Source organism: Psammomys obesus, unplaced genomic scaffold, assembly GCF_907164565.1.
Source record: "Psammomys obesus unplaced genomic scaffold, mPsaObe1.curated_primary_1811, whole genome shotgun sequence".
NCBI lineage: Eukaryota > Metazoa > Chordata > Mammalia > Rodentia > Muridae > Psammomys > Psammomys obesus.
The window spans coordinates 68,659-88,163 of NW_026594418.1; the positions used below are offsets into that span (position 1 = coordinate 68,659).

The 19,505-nt window shown below is 40.3% G+C and overlaps 1 protein-coding gene across 1 annotated transcript in view; it reads left to right on the plus strand.

The window, feature by feature from the left end:
* The window catches only part of LOC129685409 (cytochrome P450 2J4-like), a 49,519-nt gene extending 31,026 nt beyond the window's left edge, over positions 1–18,493 (plus strand). Inside the window, exons 7-9 of the mRNA XM_055618952.1 lie at positions 1,923–2,110; positions 12,839–12,977; positions 18,315–18,493. Of these exons, the coding sequence (XP_055474927.1) occupies positions 1,923–2,110; positions 12,839–12,977; positions 18,315–18,493 (506 nt within the window). The remainder of the gene's footprint in view (positions 1–1,922; positions 2,111–12,838; positions 12,978–18,314) is intronic.
* The last annotated feature ends 1,012 nt before the right edge of the window (positions 18,494–19,505 follow it).

The following is a 19,505-nucleotide window of genomic DNA, read 5'->3' on the forward strand; positions in this document are numbered from 1 at the left end:
ATTTTTTTCTCTTTGTTCCATGGAATTTTTTTCTCTCTTTGTTCCAATTTATAGATTTCAACCCCGAGTTTGATTGTTTTCTGTGTTGGCTTCTTTCTGTTCAAGAGCTTTCTGGTATGCTGCTAAATTACTAGTATGAGCTCTATCCAATTCCTTTATGAAGGCAGTTAATGCTATGAACTTTCCTCTTAGCACTATTTTTCATTGTGTTCCATAAGTTTGGGTATGCTGTGCCTTCATTTTCATTGAATATTAGGAAGTCTTTCATTTCTTTTCCTTTATTTCTTCCCTGACCCAGTGTTCACTGAGTAGAGAGTTGTTTGGTTTCCATGAGTCTATAGACTTTCTGTTGTTTCTGTTATTGTTGTGTTCCAGCTTTAATCCATGGTTGTCTGAAAAGATGCAGGGGTTTATTTCAATCTTCTTATATCTGTTGAGGTTTGCTTTATGACCTAGTATATGGTTAGTTTTGGAGATGTTTCCATGAGGTGCTGAGAAGTTGTGTTCTCTTTTGTTTGGGTGAAATGTTCTGTAGGTGTCTGTTAGGTCCATTTGATTCATGATGTCCATCATTTTTATTATTTCCCCATTTAGTTTCTGTCTTGATGAACTGTCCATTGCAGTGAATGGGTATTGAAATATCCCACTATTAATATGTGGAGTTCGATATGTCATTGATGATTTAGTAGTTTCCTTTATGAATGTGGTACCCTTGCATTTGAGGCATAGATATTCATAATTGAGACATTGTCTTGGTGGATTTTTCATTTGATGAGTATGAAGGGTCTTTCTCCATCTCTTTTGATTAATTTTAGTTGAAAGTTTATATTATTAGATTCTAGAATATCTACTCTAGCTTGTTTCGTGGGTCCCATTTGCTTGGAAAACCTTTTTCCATCCTTTTACTCTGAGGTAACAGTGTCTGTCTTTATTGCTGAGGTGTATTCCTTGTATGCAGCAGAATGATAGGTCTTGTTTTTACATCCAATCTGTTAACCCATGTTTTTTTTTATTGGAAGTTAATGACTTTGATGTTGAGAGATATTAATGACCAGTGGTTGTTACTTCTTGTTATTTTGGTGTAGAAGATGGGCAGCTTAGGTCTCATATGGGTCATATAACAAAGAAAGTGGGAACTGCATAGGACATGGACTCACTTGCTGGCATTTTGGTCACTTTCCCCTGGTGGGACTACCTTATGAGATCACTGGGGAAGAGGACTTGCTCAGTCTTCATGATGCAGCTTGATGTGGTCGGGTGGATGAGAAAGGGAGTTCCCCTTTGCTGAGGAATAGGAATAGGAGAGGGAAAAGAGTAGGGAGGGAAAGAAGGAAGTGAGTGAATGGATGGAAGGAGGAATGGACCTACAACCAGGAGGTAAAGTGAATAAAAAACAAATAAATAATAAAAAAAAACTTGAATAGAGATAGGAACCTAAGTGTATCAATAGATATTAAATTTCAGTTTCAATTGAAATTCCTTGGCAATTACCTCCACAGTTACATGAACATAGTTAACAAATACTGATTTGTACACTTAAAGGTGCTATGTTTATCTGCAGTTAGTAGAACACACAATCAAAATTCCACAAGGAATGTAGGAAATTATGTTTTAGCTAGACAACAGTGAATTCTCTATTATGATAGAAAGTGGGGAAACCATATGGTGGACATCTAGGAGTTATGTTTTCTAAGCCATTCAATGAAAAGAACTTATTTCCAGAAGACTAAATGGGTACTGCTAGGAGTTCGGCTAAGCTGACAGATTTTCACAGCAGTTCTTTGAGGAGATGAACATGGTGTTTCTTTGTAAATAGGACACTGGGTGAAATGTAAAAGATAAAGTCTTGGAGACAACTGTTCTGTCTTCAGGAGAAAATACTAACCTTTGAAGCTGATAGCATCCCCTTTTTTTTCTTGCAGAGAAAGTACAGGCTGAGATTGATAAAGTGATTGGCCATGACAGGCAGCCAAGCACAGACGACCGAGAGTCCATGCCCTACACCAATGCTGTCATCCATGAGGTGCTGAGGATGAGCAACACCGTCCCCTTGAGTGTTCCCAGGGAACTAACTGCTGATAGCACATTCGCTGGTTTCCACCTGCCAAAGGTAACTTTACACTCTGAGCTTCTGATCTCCAGTCCATCCATGCCATTATCTGAAGAATCCAAAATAAAAGATATATATATATATATATATATATATATATATATATATATATATATATATATATATATCATTAAAATTGGAAGAAAGAGAAAAGTGAGTGTTCTTCCAATGTGTGTAAATGGTATTTATGTATACGGTAGGGAGTACAGAAAGGAAGATTCCTTGGTCAGATTTGCTCGGTCAAAGTTGGTTTTATTTGCCGAAGAAAATCTTGGGAGTCAGTATGTTTTTTCCATATGCATGCTCATAGGTGGTTTCCAGCTTTTCATTACTCTCCCATTGTTGAGAACTTTCTATCTCACAAAGAAAAACAATTCAAAGTGAAATATTAATTATTAAAAAGAGAGAGAGATATTTAACAAGCAAATGTGCTGAAAATGCTTATCTATTTCAAAATGTCTTAATAGCCTCTGTACAAGTATTGATCCCCACTTTATACATTAGAAAGTTGAGACTTTGTGAAACAAGCTGGCATAAGATTTCTCAACTACAATATTCAACGCCATAAGATTTGGAATCTGGAACTAAATCTGTTCTGATTGTTTGGAATGTGAATGACTTACTATATTAGACACTGAAAGGCTACCCTAATTTGTTTCTCCATGGATACCTCTTGCATTCCCTCTGTTTGCAGACCATATGCAGACCCCAGCTTAGGAGCTAGTCAGGGTTTCTACAGAAAGTACACTGACCACATCACAATTTTTCTGTTCAAGACACAATTATAACTCTTTCCATTCTTTCTCTACATTATGCACTTAAGAAAATCATACATTTCTTGGCAGTGACAAAATGAATGTCTGAGATTTTTGTTTAGCATGGCAGCAAGTTGATACACAGTAGATCAGTATTCATGATCTTGGCCAAGAAGCAAGAAGAAAGTCTGCAACAGATTATCTTCCCAACCCATTTATTCCATCCAATTCTTCAGAGAGAAGGATGGTATCACAAATTCAACAAAAGTCTCCTGCCCTTACAAACAGATCTTCTGAAAAGTCTTCACAATTACTATCACTGGTGTTCTGTTGTGATCGACTATACAATTACCAGTAACCAGAGTACAGAATCAAGGTAAACTACCAGAGATAGTCTCTAGATTTGTAACACATTTTTTGTAGATGCTCAGAATGTGCTGTTCTCCAGGAATGTCTTTAGAGTTGGAACCTGATGAGTCTACCCTGAGTCATGCATTTAACCCCCAGAAGAGACCACTTCAACATATCTCTTCTGACATGGATTGTTGATGTCCACTCTAAGGGTGGTTCTAGATACTGGCATTCTAACTGGATAATATATGACAAGGCAAAGAGCCATGGCTTGGACTTAGTTCCAGAAGTTTATGCATCTCTGCCTACTGTGTTAATCTAAGAAAATTAATTTCTCATAGCATTGACTTCTACATGAGTATGATGCTATAAAACCCACAGAAAAAATCAGGTATAGTCCTCACAGGAAGAGAAGTCATACCTGCAGAGATTACCACTCCATATGGCAGTTATAATTTTTGTTGTTTACAGACCTATAGTGAGAATTTTGGCTTCTTTAAAAACAGAGAAGTGTTACAAGAATATATTTTTTGTTTCAGTCCTAGGTGAGGTTGCTTGAGATTATGCACAGCAGCTAACTATAGTTTGCCTCATGCTCTGACAGAAGGGTGATGTTTTTTTTAGCTGAAGATAGTTTACATTTGGAATTCTGAGGACTTTTAAGAGGGTAGGTAAGTGCTAGAGCCCCCAGGCAGAGCAGGGAAGTCTTGGAGGAGGCTGTACATGGCACCAGTATCAAAAAATGCTAAAAGAATCTATTTCAAAACAATGGGCTAATCTCAAACAACTGTGCTGCCAGAGATAGAGGAGGAGTGGCCTGGGTGACAAAATCACACTCAAATTTCCCAGTAACCATGTTGCACATATCTGCTATTGGTGCAGGTCATGGTTATGATGAAATCATAGATCTGAGGAGTTTTAAAGAGGCCATGATTTCTTTTTTTTTCCTAATTTGTGTTTTTTTTTGTTTGTTTGTTTTTAATTACACTTTATTCATTTTGTATCCCCCGATAAGCCCCTCCCTCCTGCCCTCCCAATCCCACCCTCCCTCCCCTTTCTGCATGCATGCCACTCCCCAAATCCACTGATAGGGGAGGTTCTCCTCTCCTTTCTGATCTTAGTCTATCAGTTCTCATCAAAAGTGGCTGCATTGCCCTCTACTGTGGCCAGGTAAGGCTGCTCCCCCCTCAGGGGGAGGTGATCAAAGAGCAGGCCAATCAGATTATGTCAGAGGCAGTCCCTCTTCCCATTACTATGGAACCCACTTGGACACTGAACTGCCATAGGCTACATCTGTGCAGGGGTTCTAGGTTATTCCATGAATAGTCCTTGGTTGGAGTATGAGTCTCTGGGAAGTTCCCTGTGTTCAAATTTTCTTGTTCTGTTGCTCTCCTTGTGGAGACCCTGTCCTCTCCAGCTCTTACTATTTCCCACTTCTTACATAAAATTCCATTCACTCAGCCCAACAGTTGGCCATCAGGCTAAGCATCTGCTTTGATAGTCTGCAGGGCAGAGGCTTTCAGAGGCCCTCTGTGGTAGGTTCCAAGTTTATTTCCTGTTTTCTTCTTCTAGCTTTCAGAAGCCCTCTGTAGAAGGTTCCTAGGTTGTTTCCTGTTTTCTTCTTCTTCTAATGTCCATCCTCTTTGCCTTTCAGGATGGTGATGGAACATTTTAGTTAGGGTGCTCTCTTTTGTTTAGTTTGTTTAGATGTACAGATTTTAGTGGGTTTGTCCTATGTTGTATGTCTATATGAGTGAGTATATACCGTGTGTGTCTTTTTGCTTCTGGGACAACTCACTCAGGATGATCCTTTCCAGGTCCCACCATTTACCTGCAAATTTCATGATTTCCTTATTTTTCATTGCTGAGTAATATTCCATTGTGTAGATGTACCACAGTTTCTGTATCCATTCTTCAGTTGAAGGGCATCTGGGTTGTTTCCATCTTCTGTCTATTACAAATAAAGCTGCTACAAACATGGTTGAGCAAATGTCCTTTTTGTGTACTTGAGCATCTTTTGGATATATGCCTAGGAGTGGTATGGCTGGATCTTGGGGAACCACTATTGCTAGATGTCTGAGAAGGCGCCAGATTGATTTCCAGAGTGGTTGTACATGTTTAAATTCCCACCAGCAGTAGGGAAGGGTTCCCCTTTCTCCACAACCTCTCCAGCATGTGTTGTCACTTGAGTTTTTTATCTTGGCCATTCTGATGGGTGTAAGGTGAAATCTCAGGGTTGTTTTGATTTGCATTTCCCTAATGGCTAATGAGGTTGAGCATTTCTTTAAGTGTTTCTCTGCCATTCGATATTCCTCTACAGAGAATTCTCTCTTTAGCTCTGTTCCCCATTTTTTAAGTGGATTACTTGGTTTGTTGCTTTTCAGCTTCTTTAGTTATTTATATATACTGGATATTAGCCCTCTGTCAGATAAAGGGTTAGTGAAGATTGTTTCCCAATCTGTAGACAGTCGCTATGTTTTGATGACGGTGTCCTTGCTTTGCAGAAGCTTTTCAATTTCATGAGGTCCAATTTATTGATTGTTGCTCTTAGAGCCTGTGCTGTTGGTGTTCTGTTCAGGAAGTTTTCTCCTGTACCAATGAGTTCTAGGGTATTCCCCACGTTTTTTTCTAGCCGATTTAATGTGTCTGGTTTTATGTTGAGGTCTTTGATCCACTTGGACTGCAGTTTTGTGCAGGGTGATAAGTATGGATCTATTTGCATTTTTCTACATGTAGACACCCAGTTGGACCAGCACCATTTGTTGAAGATGTTATCTTTTTTCCATTGTATGGTTTTGGTGTCTTTGTCGAAGATCAGGTGTCCATAAGTGTGTGGCTTTATTTCTGGGTCCTCTCTTCGGTTCCATTGATCCACCATTTTGTTTCTATTTGTAGCTATTGTGAAGGCTGTTGTTTCCCTAATTTCTTTCTCAGCCCTTTTGTCTTTTCTATACAGGAGGGCTACTGATTTTTGGAGTTAATTTTGTATCCTCCCACTTTGCTGAAGGTGTTTATCAGCTTTAGGAGTTCCCTGATAGAGTTTTTAGGGTCACTCACTTACACTATCATATCATCTGCGAATTGTGATAATTTGACTTCTTCATTTCCCATCTGTATCCCCTTGATCTCCTTCAACTCTCTTATTGCTCTAGCAAGGACTTCCAGAACTATGTTGAAGAGATATGGAGAGAGTGGGCAGCCTTGTCTTGTCCCTGATTTCAGTGGGATTGCTTTAAGTTTCTCCCCATTCAGTTTGATGTAGGCTATAGGTTTGCTATAGGCTATAGGCTTTACTATGTTTAGATATGTGCCTTGTATCCCTGATCTCTCCAGTACTTTAAACATGAATGATGTTGGATTTTGTCAAATGCTTTTTCAGCATCTAGGGAGATTATCATGTTTTTTTCTTTCAATTTGTCAATATGGTGGATCACATTGATGGATTTCCGTATATTGAACAACCCCAGCATACCTGGGATGAAGCCTACTTGGTCATGGTGGATAATATCTTTTATGTGTTCTTGTATTTGGTTTACGAGTATTCTGTTGAGTATTTTTGTATCAATGTTCATAAGGGAGATTGGCCTGGAGTTCTCTTTTTTTGCTGGGTCTTTGTGAGGCTTAGGTACCAAGGTGACTGTGGCTTCATAGAATGAGTTTGGTAATGTTCCTTCTGTTTCGATTTTGTGGAATAGTTTGAAGAGAACTGGAGTTAGCTCTTTTTTGAATGTCTGGTAGATTTCTGCACTGAAACCATCAGGTCCTGGGCTTTTTTGGATGGAGGACTTTCGATGAGTGCTTCTATTTCCTTGGGGGATATAGGACTATTTAATTAATTTACCTTGCCCCATTTTAGCTTTGGTAAGTGGAATTGATCAAGAAAATTGCCCATTTCATTTAAATTTTCAAATTTTGTTGCGTATAGACTTTTGAAGTAAGTCCTAATTATTGTTTGAATTTCCTCAGTGTCTGTAGTTATGTCCCCCTTTTCATTTCTGATTTTGTTTATTTGGATGGTGTCTCTCTGCCTTTTAGTTAGCTTGGCTAAGGGTTTGTCTATCTTGTTGATTTTCTCAAAGAACCAGCTCTTGGTTTCATTGATTCTTTGAATTGTTTTTTGAATTTTTTTGTAATTGATTGATTTCAGCCTTGAGTTTGATTATTTCCAGCCATCTACTCCTTTTAGGTGTGTCTGCTTCTTCATTTTCTAGGTTTTTTACGTGAGCCATTAAGTTGCTTGAATGCGCTGTTTCAAATTTCTTCTTGAAGGCACTTAGTGCTATGAACTTTCCTCTTAGCACTGCTTTCATTGTGTCCCACAAGTTTGGGTATGTTGTGCCTTCATTTTCATTGAGTTCTAGGAAGACTTTAATTTCTTTCTTTATTTCTTCCCTGACTTATCTCTCATTTAGTCACAAGTTGTTCAGTTTCCATGTTGTGTAGGATTTATGCTATCTCTGTTGTTATTGAGGTCCAGCTTTATTCCATGGTGATCAGACAGGATACAAGGAATTATTTCAATCTTTTTGTATCTGTTGAGGCTTGCTTTGTGACCAACTATGTGGTCTATTTTGGAGAAGGTTCCATGAGGTGCTGAGAAGAAGGTAAATTCTTTTGTGTTTGGGTGTAAAATTCTGTAAATGTTTGTTAGGTCCATTTGATTCATGACGTCTGTTAGAGATATTGTTTCTTTGTTTAATTTCTGTTTTGTTGACCTGTCCTTTGTTGAGAGTGGGGTGTTGAAGTCTCCCACTATCAATGTGTGGGGATCTATATGTGGTTTAAATTTTATCAATGTTTCTTTCACAAATGTGGATGCCCTTGTATTTGGGGCATAGATGTTCAGGATTGTGATGTCTTCTTGGTGGATTTTTCCCTGGATGAGTATGAAGTGTCCTTCCCCATCTCTTTTGATTTATTTTGGTTGAAAGCCTATTTTATCAGATATTAGAATGGCTACTCCTGCTTGCTTCTTGCATCCATTTGCTTGGAAAGCCGTCTTCCATCCCTTTACCCTCAGGTAATGTCTATCTTTGTGCCTTAGGTGTGTTTCTTGTATACAACAGATTGCTGGGTTTTGTTTGCGCATCCATTCTGTTAGTCTGTGTCTTTTTATTGGAGAATTAAGTCCATTGATATTGAGAGAGATTAATGACCAGTGGCTATTAGATCCTTTGAATTTGATGTTGGCTGTGGTCATATGATTGTGTGCTTGGTTGTTTTTTTGTTTTACTGTAGTGGGGTTATTTTTTCCTGTGTTTTCTTGGATGTAGCTAGTTTTCTTGGGTTGTATTTTCCCTTCTAGTGTCTTCTGTAATGCTGGGTTTGTAGGTATTGTTGAAATTTGTTTTTGTCATTGAATATCTTGTTTTCTTCGTCTATGAGGACTGAGAGTTTTGCTGGGTATAGTAGCCTGGGCTGACATCTGTATTCTCTTAGGGTCTGCATGATATCCGTCCAGGCCCTTCTGGCTTTCATAGTCTCTGTTGAAAAGTCAGGTGTGATTCTAATGGGTTTGCCATTATATGTTACTTGGCCTTTTCCCTTGCAGCTTTTCATATTTTTTCTTTGTTCTGTATACTTACAGTTTTGATTATTATGTAGCAGGAGGATTTTCTTTTCTGTTCTAATTTATTGGGTGTTCTATAGGCCTCTTGTATTCTTATTGGCCTCTCCTTTAAGTTGGGGAAATTTTCTTCAATGATTTTGTTGAAGATATTTTCTGGGCCTTGGTGCAGGGAACCTTCTTTTTCCTCTATTCCTATTATTCTTAGGTTTTGTCTTTTTATGTTGTTTTGAATTTCTTGGATGGTCCGTGTCAGGAATTTTTTAGATTTAACATTTTCTTTGACAGATACATCTACTTCTTTCCTTGTATCTCCCACATCTGAGATTCTTTCTTCCATTTCTTGTAACCTATTGGTTATGCTAACCTCTGTAGTTCCTGCTTTCTTCCCTAAGTTCTTTCTCTCCATCATTTCTTCCATTTGTTTTTTTTTTTTTTTAATTTTTCCAATTCTATCTTCAGGTCTTGAGCTATTTTGTTGGTTTCCTTCACCTGTCTGACTGTATTTTCATGTTTTTCTGTCAATTCCTTCAGCTGTTTGTTTGAACAATCCACTGTTTCTTTTATTTCATTCAGTGATTTAAGTATTTCCTCTCTAAAGGCCACAAACTGTTTGGCTGCAGCTTCCTCTATTTCTTTTCGTACTTTATTTGTTTCTTCTGTAATCTTCTTCATGAGCATAGATGTTAGGTCATCTCCTTGAATTTCAATTATGCTGGGGTGTCTGGGGCTATTTGCCCCTGGATAACTGGGTTCTGGAGATGCCATATTGCTCTGGCTTTTGTTGATTGAACTTTTACGCTGTCCTCTACCCATTGGGCTATCTTAACTGTTTGAAGTTAGTTTCTGGTAGTTCCTGGACTCTTGTAGTGGAGAGAATCCCTTTGGCAAGGAGATGTTTTTTTCCTGAAGGAAGCGTTCTCAGCTTTTTGAGTATAGTCACTGGATGGCCGGTGTTTTTCAGGAGTTGCTACAGCTCACCTCAGGCATAGAGACCTGGGTGATAACTGTGGTCCTGATTAGTCAAGAGGGCTCTCCTCTCACCAGGAGAAGTCCTAGAGACAGCTGCCCTCCTTCTGGGTTTCTTGGTGTTAATTTAGTGATCAGCTGCTGTAACCTGTGTGTTCCGTGGTTTGGTCGGTTTTGTTAGGGATAACTGGTTGCCCCTTGGAGCAGTATCTGGGGGTTGATCTCAGGGTTCCCGGTATTTTGTAGGTCTGAGGTTGAGACTCTGTGCCCCAGAACCCAAGAGGTAATCTGTGGCGGGTGAGTACTGTTCTCCTCGTAACAGCAGGCTATCTGGGGCACAGCAGTTCCCTGGGTTGGGCCAGTCTGTGGGACCATTTCCGGGGATATACTGGGTTGCCTAAGTGTGCCCTTTGCTTTATTCCTTTTTCCTTGTGAGGGTTTCTCCAGACAGTGACTCCAAGACTCTGGTGTCTTGGGGCACACAGTTCTGTCTGTAAGGAGTAGTTGGTACAAAGCAGGCTGCTGGGCTGGCAGAGTGTGCACCCGCCTGCTAGTCTGCGGGAACTGGGTTCCCAATAGCTCTGTGCTCCCTGCTTGGGCCCAGATCTGTGATGGCTGGATGTACTCGCCTGTTTGCGATCTGTGGTCTGCTAGACTTTCCCCAGGCAAAGTCTAGGTGACCCCAGCAGCACGGTTTCTTCCTTCCCTACGAGGCCCTCTCTGGACAGGGGTTCATAGTCTCTGTTGCACTGGGGCGCACAGCTTGTCTTTACTGGTGAGCTGGGCGCGCAGCCCCTCAGATGACCCAAGCAGCCGGTTTCTTCCTTCCCTGTGTGGCCCTTTCCGGACAAGGATCCTCAATCTCTTTTGCACTGGGGCGCACAGCTCGTCTGTATTGGTGAGCTGGGCGCGCAGCTCTCTGCACGGCGGGAGCTCAGTTGTGATTTTGGCGGGTACCCATGGTCCGTGAGACCTTCCAGGGAAAGACTAGGTGACCCTTGACCAGACTCGCAACTTTGCTTCCCCGTGGGGTTTTCTTGTGACTGGGACTTTCAGTCTCAGACACCCTTGCGCCCACCGATCAGCCTGGGAAAGCGTTCGGGACATGCAGGCTTGCGGCTCCAGCCCGGAGACCCAAAGCCTGCATTACCCGGGATTTCTTTCAGATTCTGGCTGGGCAGCCGAGAGTGGACCTGACTAATTCCCATGCCGTGGGTGACTCCCCTCACCTGGGAAACACGATGGCTGTAGTTTTATGGCCAAGTTCAGTCTCCTGGTCGCTTCACGGAGAGTGCTGTCCTGCTTCTCAGACACAGTCCTCTCCTGGTGCTGCCATCTTGGCTCCCCCGAGGCCATGATTTCTTATGGATGTATTCATCTTATGTAAAACAATTCTAAGTAACTGGGCTCAAAATAGAATTGTTCCCGAGACTGGAGGGGGTTATAACAGCTGTTCTAGAGGCTGGTCACCAGTCACAATGGTTAACATAGTGGAGGGAAGAAGCTGCAAATATTGAACAGTGAAATAGAACAAATGGAAGAAATATTGTCAAAGATAAGTTGCCAAGTGAAGAGTGGTTGGATGTGATATAATGACCCCACTACAGGACAGTGTTGCTTAGTGAATTTACAAATTTGGGTCAAAGTTTTGAAGCCCAGTAAAAGGTCCAAATCATTTACTAAGATTGTACGGGTCTCTGGAGAAGTCTTCACTGACTTTTTGCAAAGATTGGTTTCAGCTATAAACAAAGTTGTATCAGACCCTGATGAGAGGCAGGCATTGATAAAGACCCATGCATCTGAGAATGAGAATACCATATGTAAAAGTATTTTTAGACTGTTAAAAGCAGAGTCCATACTAATTGATGAGTGGGTAAGGGATACAGCTAATCTTGGTTCTCAGGATTACCATGCTAATATCATAGGAGAAGCTATTGCTAAATATCAAAATGCCTGGTGCTTCAGTTGTGGAAAATTTGGTCCTTTGCAAAGAAACTCACCAGGCCACTAAAGGTCTCAGATCTGCCTTCTGCGTATTTTTCATACAATGTGTATTCATTGTGAGAAATATGGTACTTTCTCCTGGAAAAGTGAATGTACCTTTTCTAGGAGCAATAGTGTTCCTAAATATTAAACAGAAAGAACGCCCAAACTTTCTGGTGTATGCAGGCATTGTAGCAAGGGAAACCATTGGGCCAGTGAGTATAGGTCTAAGAGTGATTTTCCTCTTGTCAGCAAGGAAATAAAAGAAGGCAGAAAAACTGCAACTAATTATTGCCAATCACATGCGTGCTACAGTAGGCAGTGATTCTCTAGATTTGGCCACAGATATACTTCTTACCATATCCCCAAAACTTCAATATTACAAAATAACTGCTGGAGTTTGTTGTCCTTTGTCCTCATGTACAGTAGTGATAATCTTGGGAAGAAGTTCATTGACTTTCCAAAGATTCATTGTACATCCAGCAATTATAGATGGGGATTTCAAAGGAGAAACTGAAATTATGGACTATGTGACAAAAGGAGATGCAAATTAATGCAGGTGATAAGATTGTTTCCTACATTAAGAGCAAAACCTCTCCAATAGAAAGTACAGGAGGGTTTGGCCCAATCTGGGGAGTTCTGGCACTATGCCAGAAGTGTGAAGGACTGCGTTTGCTTACTGTGTGTGCTTGATGTGTTCCTAGTCCTGCTGAGTGACTCAGTTCAGAAGCTCAATACAGAGGGCTAAGAAGAGAGAAGCAAGGATGGAAGGCACATTTTCTTTTGCAGACCATCCATAGTCCTCACTGTAGGAAGTAGGTAGGTTGATGGTTATTCACCCCTTGTCCCATTATCTTCCCAGGGTTGGTCACATGTCTTCTCATTATCACATGCTGACCTCTTCCAACAAACCTACAATTTATAATGAAAAGAAGTCTCATAGCCATGGAATAGTTTAAGGACACACTTATCCATCGTAGATATAAACTAAGGATAGGAGTTTGTGGGGAGCTGATGGTATAACAGGAGTATCATATTAGAAACCTTCATCTCTTGTCTGGGTTTGTTCCACACATCAAAATTTGACTCTGCTGTCCTTTCTAGGGCACCATGATCCTGCCCAATTTGACTGCTCTGCATAGGGATCCCAAAGAGTGGGCCACTCCAGACATCTTCAATCCAGAGCACTTTTTGGAGAATGGACAGTTTAAGAAGAAAGAATCTTTTCTGCCATTCTCAATGGGTGAGTAATAATTAGAAGGAAACATGTCAGAATTCTATGTTAATCACTCCTTTTCTTTTCTGCCTAGAGACCTTCACTCATATTTGAACATGTCCATATGACCCCACCCAGTGCATCTCTGAAGTGTACTTTGCATCCAAATGTTCTCTGGCCTTAGCACTGCTTTACACCACTCCTATCAGTTATGTTCTCCTTTGCCTCTGCTGTAAATTTTGGCTTTCATTGTTTTGTTTTCTACAACACTAGAAACTGAGACACAATATCTCTGACCACTTGTCATAAAAAAGAAAATCTGAATACATGCAATTTTTTTCAAATTCTATAAGTATTTAAATTATTTTTTGTGATGATCCCTCAAAGGAAAATAACTCAAATTTGAATGAGATGGGTACGAGTCATGGGAGTGTGGCTACACACTCACTACAATGTGGATATTAAACAATGTCAATAAAAAGTTTAATAACACTGGTTTGCATAATGGATAGGGTTGTGTCATATACAAGAACTCCTAGAACAAGTAAATCATTTGTTTTTTATTATTTTAGCATTCTTTTAAAATTAAAGTTAGAGCCAGGCACAATGGTACATGGCTGGAATCCCAGCACTTGAAAGTGCAGAGGCAGCTGCATGTCTGTGATTTCAAAGCCAGCCTGGTCTACAAAGTAAGTCCAGTACAGCCATGTCTATGCAAAGAAACCCTGTCTCACAAAACCAAAAGACCATGTAAACAAAACAAGAAAGTAAACAAAACAAAACAAAGTAAAAATCTAGTTAGATGCTTTGCATCCTGCAACTTAAGAGTCAGTTATGGGTTTGAAGTGACAGCCCACACTCTTGTTTACTCTCCAGCCAATCATGAACAAATACTTATAATCTTAAAATTGTTAAAATACTAACAAATTGCCCTCTTAATTCTAGTTATTGGCTTTTCATGCATTGCACCTGTATTTACAAGTAATCTTGTAGTTCCTTAGTCCCAAAAATAACATACTGAGCATATATTACATGTCAGACACACACATGAGAGCAAGAGAGTAGTGTGGTAGATGAATAGGCAGAGCTGCCCCTTGGAGCACGTGTCCCACTGCAGCCTTTCAAGTTGGAATCAGTGAGCACTGCACAGATGTGGACACAGACCTAGTCAACTGTGCTGTAGCTAGAGGTCAGTGTCCACTACATTTTCTCACACTGAACCTTGTGTTTCCTAACTGTCTCCAAAAGGTGACAGTTACTAAATACTAAACAGAAGTAAATCTGTAGAATTCTGGGATTCCCTGGTGGTGTCTGGATGGATCTCCTGTTCTTTTTGCCTTTTCTTGTGCTTCTGAGCCAACTTTGTTGGCATTTTAGAATTAACTTTAGTATGAAGTCTGGCAGAATACAGAAGATCTGTTCAATCTTTGTGTGCAAGAAAAAACTAAAAAGATTTCTATTATAGCTCAAAACCTCAGCTATGTATTTCATTATTGTAATTACTTTAAGTTATTGAATCTGACCTTAAAAGTCTAGATATATGACTCTTCTTACATCTATCATAAGCACTTTCTGTGTTGTTTACTAGGACGGCAGTGAAATGATTATTAGTGTATCCCCATGGATTTCATAGGAAGGTGATTCTCTAGGCCAATAAAGTCTGCATACATGCATGCTGGTCATACTGCAAAATGTTTTTTCCTATGTGAACTTCATGTAGCACCTTTCAATTGTTCTCTTGTCCATACCAGCTGGAAAACAGAAACAGCAACACACCGAGAGTGGCTAGAGTTTTCTGGGTTTTGGTGAGAGGGAACGTGTTCAAGTAGCCTTTAGCCCAGGCAGGGTTTCTTTCCCTCCCTGAAACCATACCTGAGATGAACAACACAATGGAGGCAGTTTTGTTTGGCTCATGTTTTCAGCACTCTCACTGTCATGGTCAGCTTGCCATGAGGCCTCTGTCTGAAGTGGCATAGGGCTTTTATTAGAAGTGTTTGGTTGAATAATGTGGCCACCTGATGATTGCCAGAAAGCAAAGAAAGCTGGCTACCAGATCAGAAACATTCCATTACAGACATGGCTCAAATGACCTACCTTACACACACAGCTATTTAATTATCAACCACTCCCCAACAGTGTCCCAGCTGGTAAACAACTCTGTAGATGGAATTCCTTGACAACAAATGAACAAAAACTAAACAATACACATCCAGTTTATATAGCCTGGGTGAACACTGTTATTATTCAACTTTCCCAGTGGAGTAACTGTATTCTCCAGAGAAAGACCAGATATTAGCAGTGAAAATGCATCTTTGAAGATATGTGCTCTTCGATGGTGTTATTACAGACACATAAATGAAGGCTACAGCTGTGCTCTCACTCGTATCGGGGATGGGGACAGTTAAAACGTAAGCTTTACCTTACCAATTACTCCAGAATTCCAGTCCTTCTTGGTCCTTGAAATCCCCTGGAAACATTAGGCTTGCTGGCTTGTTCCCATGGCTTACTTTGCTTGCTTTCATATAACACCCAGGACCATTTGCTTTCCACATGAACTGGGCCATTAGTAAAGAGAAATAAGAAAAGAGGAAGGCTACAAAAAAGAAAAACAGAAAGAAATTCTTCCCTAGCATGAGCTCTGACACTAACATTTGTCAGGATGATGTAGGGGCAGATGCTGTCAACAATGTGTTAATATTACTATTTTTATTTACACACTCACAAGTACATAGTGACAAATGACCTTCAACAAGCGGGAGGGTAAAAGAAGTGGATAACAAGTGGTTCCCACTCAAAAATAAAATAAAATAAAACCTAAAATCCTTGAATTAGGAGGTACCTATAATGCAGCAGGTACCTATACCACAAATCCTGAAAGTCTCCTAAGGAGTTGGTCAGAGCCCAAGTTTAGAGGCTGAAGAAGTTAGAATGTGATGGCCATGACATCTCTGAAATGATCTCACAGACAGAACCCAGTTTTCTAGGTATCTCTCACTCAAGACAGTAACTGAGTTGCAGTTCTATTGCTGTGAGGAGATGCTATGACCATGGCAATTCTTATAAAAGAAGTTTGCCTTACTGCTTGTCTAAGCAACTTTTTTATAGTTTATACCTTTTCTTTCCTGAATTTTTTAAGTTTTTTCAATCAAAAAAAAATGTATTATTTTGAAAGAAAGACAGTACTTGGTGCCAGAATAAATATCTCACCTGGTAAAGTGCTTGCCTTAGAAGGAGAGAATAATTTGGTCTCCAAAACTCACCTTAAAAAAAAAAAAAAAAAACTTGAAGCATTTCTCTGCAATTCGATATTTCTCTATTGAAAATGCTCTGTTTAGCTCTGTACTCCGTGTTTTAATTAGATTACTTGTTTTGTTGCTTTTTAACTTCTTGAGTTCTCATATATTCTGGATATTAGCCCTCTGTCACATATAGGGTTGGTGAAGATCCTTTCCCAGTCTTTGACTGTCATTTTGTTCTGGCAACAGTGTCCTTTGCTTTACAGAAGTTTTTCAGTTTCATGAGGTCTCATTTATTGTTTATCTTAGAGCCTGTGCTATTGGTGTTCTGTTCAGGAAGTTGTCTCCTGTGCCAATGAGTTCAAAGCTCTTCCCCACTTTTTTTTCTAACAAGTTTAGTGTTTCTGGTTCTATGTTGAGGTCTTTGATCCACCTGGAGTTTAGTTTTGTGCAGGGTGATAAGTATGGATCTATTTTCATTTTCCTACATGACGACATCCAGTTAGACCAGCACCATTTGTTGAAGATGCTATTTTTTTTCCATTGTACGGTTTTGGCATCTTTGTCAAAAATCAGGTATCCACAGGTATGTGGATTTATTTCTGGGTCTTATTTGATTCCATTGATTCACTACTCTGACTCATAGTCAAACTTTGGGCAGAGTGCAGGGAATCTTTAATCCTAGTACTACAGAGGCAGAGGTAGGCAAATCTTTGAGTTTAAGACACTCTGGTCCCATCTGGATATTGAAGCAGATGCTGAGACTCATAGCCAAACTTTGGGCAGAGTGCAGAGAATCGTATGGAAAAGGGAGGAGACCTGTAGGGGACAGGAGCTCCATAAGGAGACCAAAATAACCAAAAGAAATCTGGGCCCAGGGGGACCTGCAGAGATTGATGAATCAATCAACCAAGGACCATGCATGGAAAGGACCTAGACCCCCTGCTCAGATGTAGCCTATGTCAGCTCAGTCTCCAAGTGGGTTCCCCATCACAGAGAACATGGAATGTCTCTGACATAAATTCAGTGGCTGGCTCTTTAATCACCTCCTGCTGTGGGGGTGAGGGGAGCAGCCTTACCAGGCCACAGAGGAAGACAATGCAGCCAGTCTGGATGAGACCTCATAGATAGGCTCAGATGGAAGGGGCTGAGGAACTCTCCTATCAGTGGACTGGGGAAGGGGCATGGGAGAAGAGGTTGGGAGGCAGAATTAGGAGAGGAGAAGGGAGGGGGCTACAGCTGGGATACAAAGTGAATAAAATGTAATAAATTAAAAAAAATACATTTAAAAGATTAGAAAAATAATTGGAGCATGAGCGACCTGTGATTATAATGCTAGCCCTTGCACAGAGGTTTTCTTGGGACTCAGTGGCTTCTCCTTCAGGGCAAGTTCTAAAGAGTTAGGACAGTAACTTAAAAAGGTGGGAGGTATGGCATTTGAGGATCAACACCCTTGTCTGTCCTCTGGCTTCCACACACATATAAATACAAAAAGAGAACACATATACACAACACATCTACACACAGGGTCTTAAGATGAGTTAGACACTGGATGGAGTGCTGAAGCGCTGTGGGGATGTTTGATGAGGTCATTCACTGAGGAAGAGAACAGTGGAGTACTGGGGTTTTCTCAGTCATCAGAGATCACCCATGAAAACCCAGATATTCAATAGAGAGACTGACAAAAGTTGGGTAGAACAATGGATTCAGACCCAAATATATGTGTTTATATAAACAGGTTGATGAATATGCAGTGTGTCTATGCATTAGTTGTGAGCCGATAGATGGTGTGTATATAGTGTAGAGCAATTTTTCGTAGACTTTGGAGAACGCCTTCTGCCCAGCTCTCACTTCTACATATCAGTATTCAATGCAAGGTCCCAGGACACCTGGGAAAATGAAATTTTCTGTGCTGGCAAAGTGAAAACAAAAGACTGAGACATATTGTTATGCCAAAGGTCAGGAAATACCAGTTTGAATCAGGCTCCAGTTGCTAAATCAGGAAGACATTAGACATGATCGGCCCAGGTTGAGCTCAGGATTTGCAGTAGGAAGTTGGGGGGTACCAGTCCCATGATGCAGCAAAGTCAGCTGAGAAAGTGACTCATCTGCTGTTTTTGTCTCACAGGAAAGAGAGCTTGCCTAGGAGAACAATTGGCCAGGTCTGAGCTGTTCATTTTCTTCACTGTTCTTATGCAAAAATTTACCTTCAAGGCCCCAATCAATGAGAAGCTGAGTCTGAAATTCCAAAGGAGCTTCGCCTGTTCCCCAGTCAACTACCGCATCTGTGCCATCCCACGACAGTGATGCTGGAGAAGAATAGAGAAAGGAAGACTGGAAGAAAGAGAGTATGCCCTGAAATCTCTGAGCCTTGCTCATAGGAGAGGAGAAAGATGTGATAAATGAAGGAGACTCAAGACATACTGAAGAAATTGGACTAAGAGTATTTAATTAAATTTCTGGAATGCTTGCCCCTTAATTTGGTGGTGGGGAAATCATTTATGAGTGCAATGGCTTATCTTTTAATCTACAAGTTTCAAGGAAAATGGTGGTTCCTCCTATAAAGAAAATGCATAAAATTGAATTAAAATTAATAAAAAATTATGATAAAGCATGAAAAGTGTTTCACGAGCCGCCTCTCAAGGTGTGTACCCTCAGTTTGCCTCCTTCCTCCTTTCATATACTTGTATCTGTTTCTGGTCCATTATAATCTTGACCTGAAGTGGGGCAAAGAGAGAATATGAATCAGAAATGAATTTCTGATTGCATCAGCAGCAGGCCATGAAGACTCTCCCATATGACAGATCTGTATCTAACTTATGTAATTATGCCTCCACGTAATCCTGAAAGCAAGAACAGTGACGTTCCCCCACTCACGGGCAGGCAACACAAGTAGTATAAAAGCAGTTTTCTCTCTTTTTAAAAGCTTTTTATTGGTTCTTTGTAAATGTCACATCTTGTACCCTAATCCTCCGATCACCATCTTCCCTCATATCATCCTTCTACCCCTGCAACCTTTCCCTCAAAAGCAAAGAAAAAAAAATCATGTGGAAACTATACTTGTCACGGTGTTTCTAATATTATAACCTTTGTCTACACTTCTTTGCTTGCAAATGTTCATAGCAATCAGTCATTGGCTTGGCACTAGGCCTTTGGCTTCTGCTACACTAACAATAATAGAACCTTCCTATGACTCCTTTTGGATATACAGTTGTTGACCTGTGTCATGGAGATACTGTTGTTTTGGATCTGTCGGACCCTGTCCCTTCATGCACTCCAGAAGTTCATTGATGGGATGATGCTGAAGTGGAACAATTCA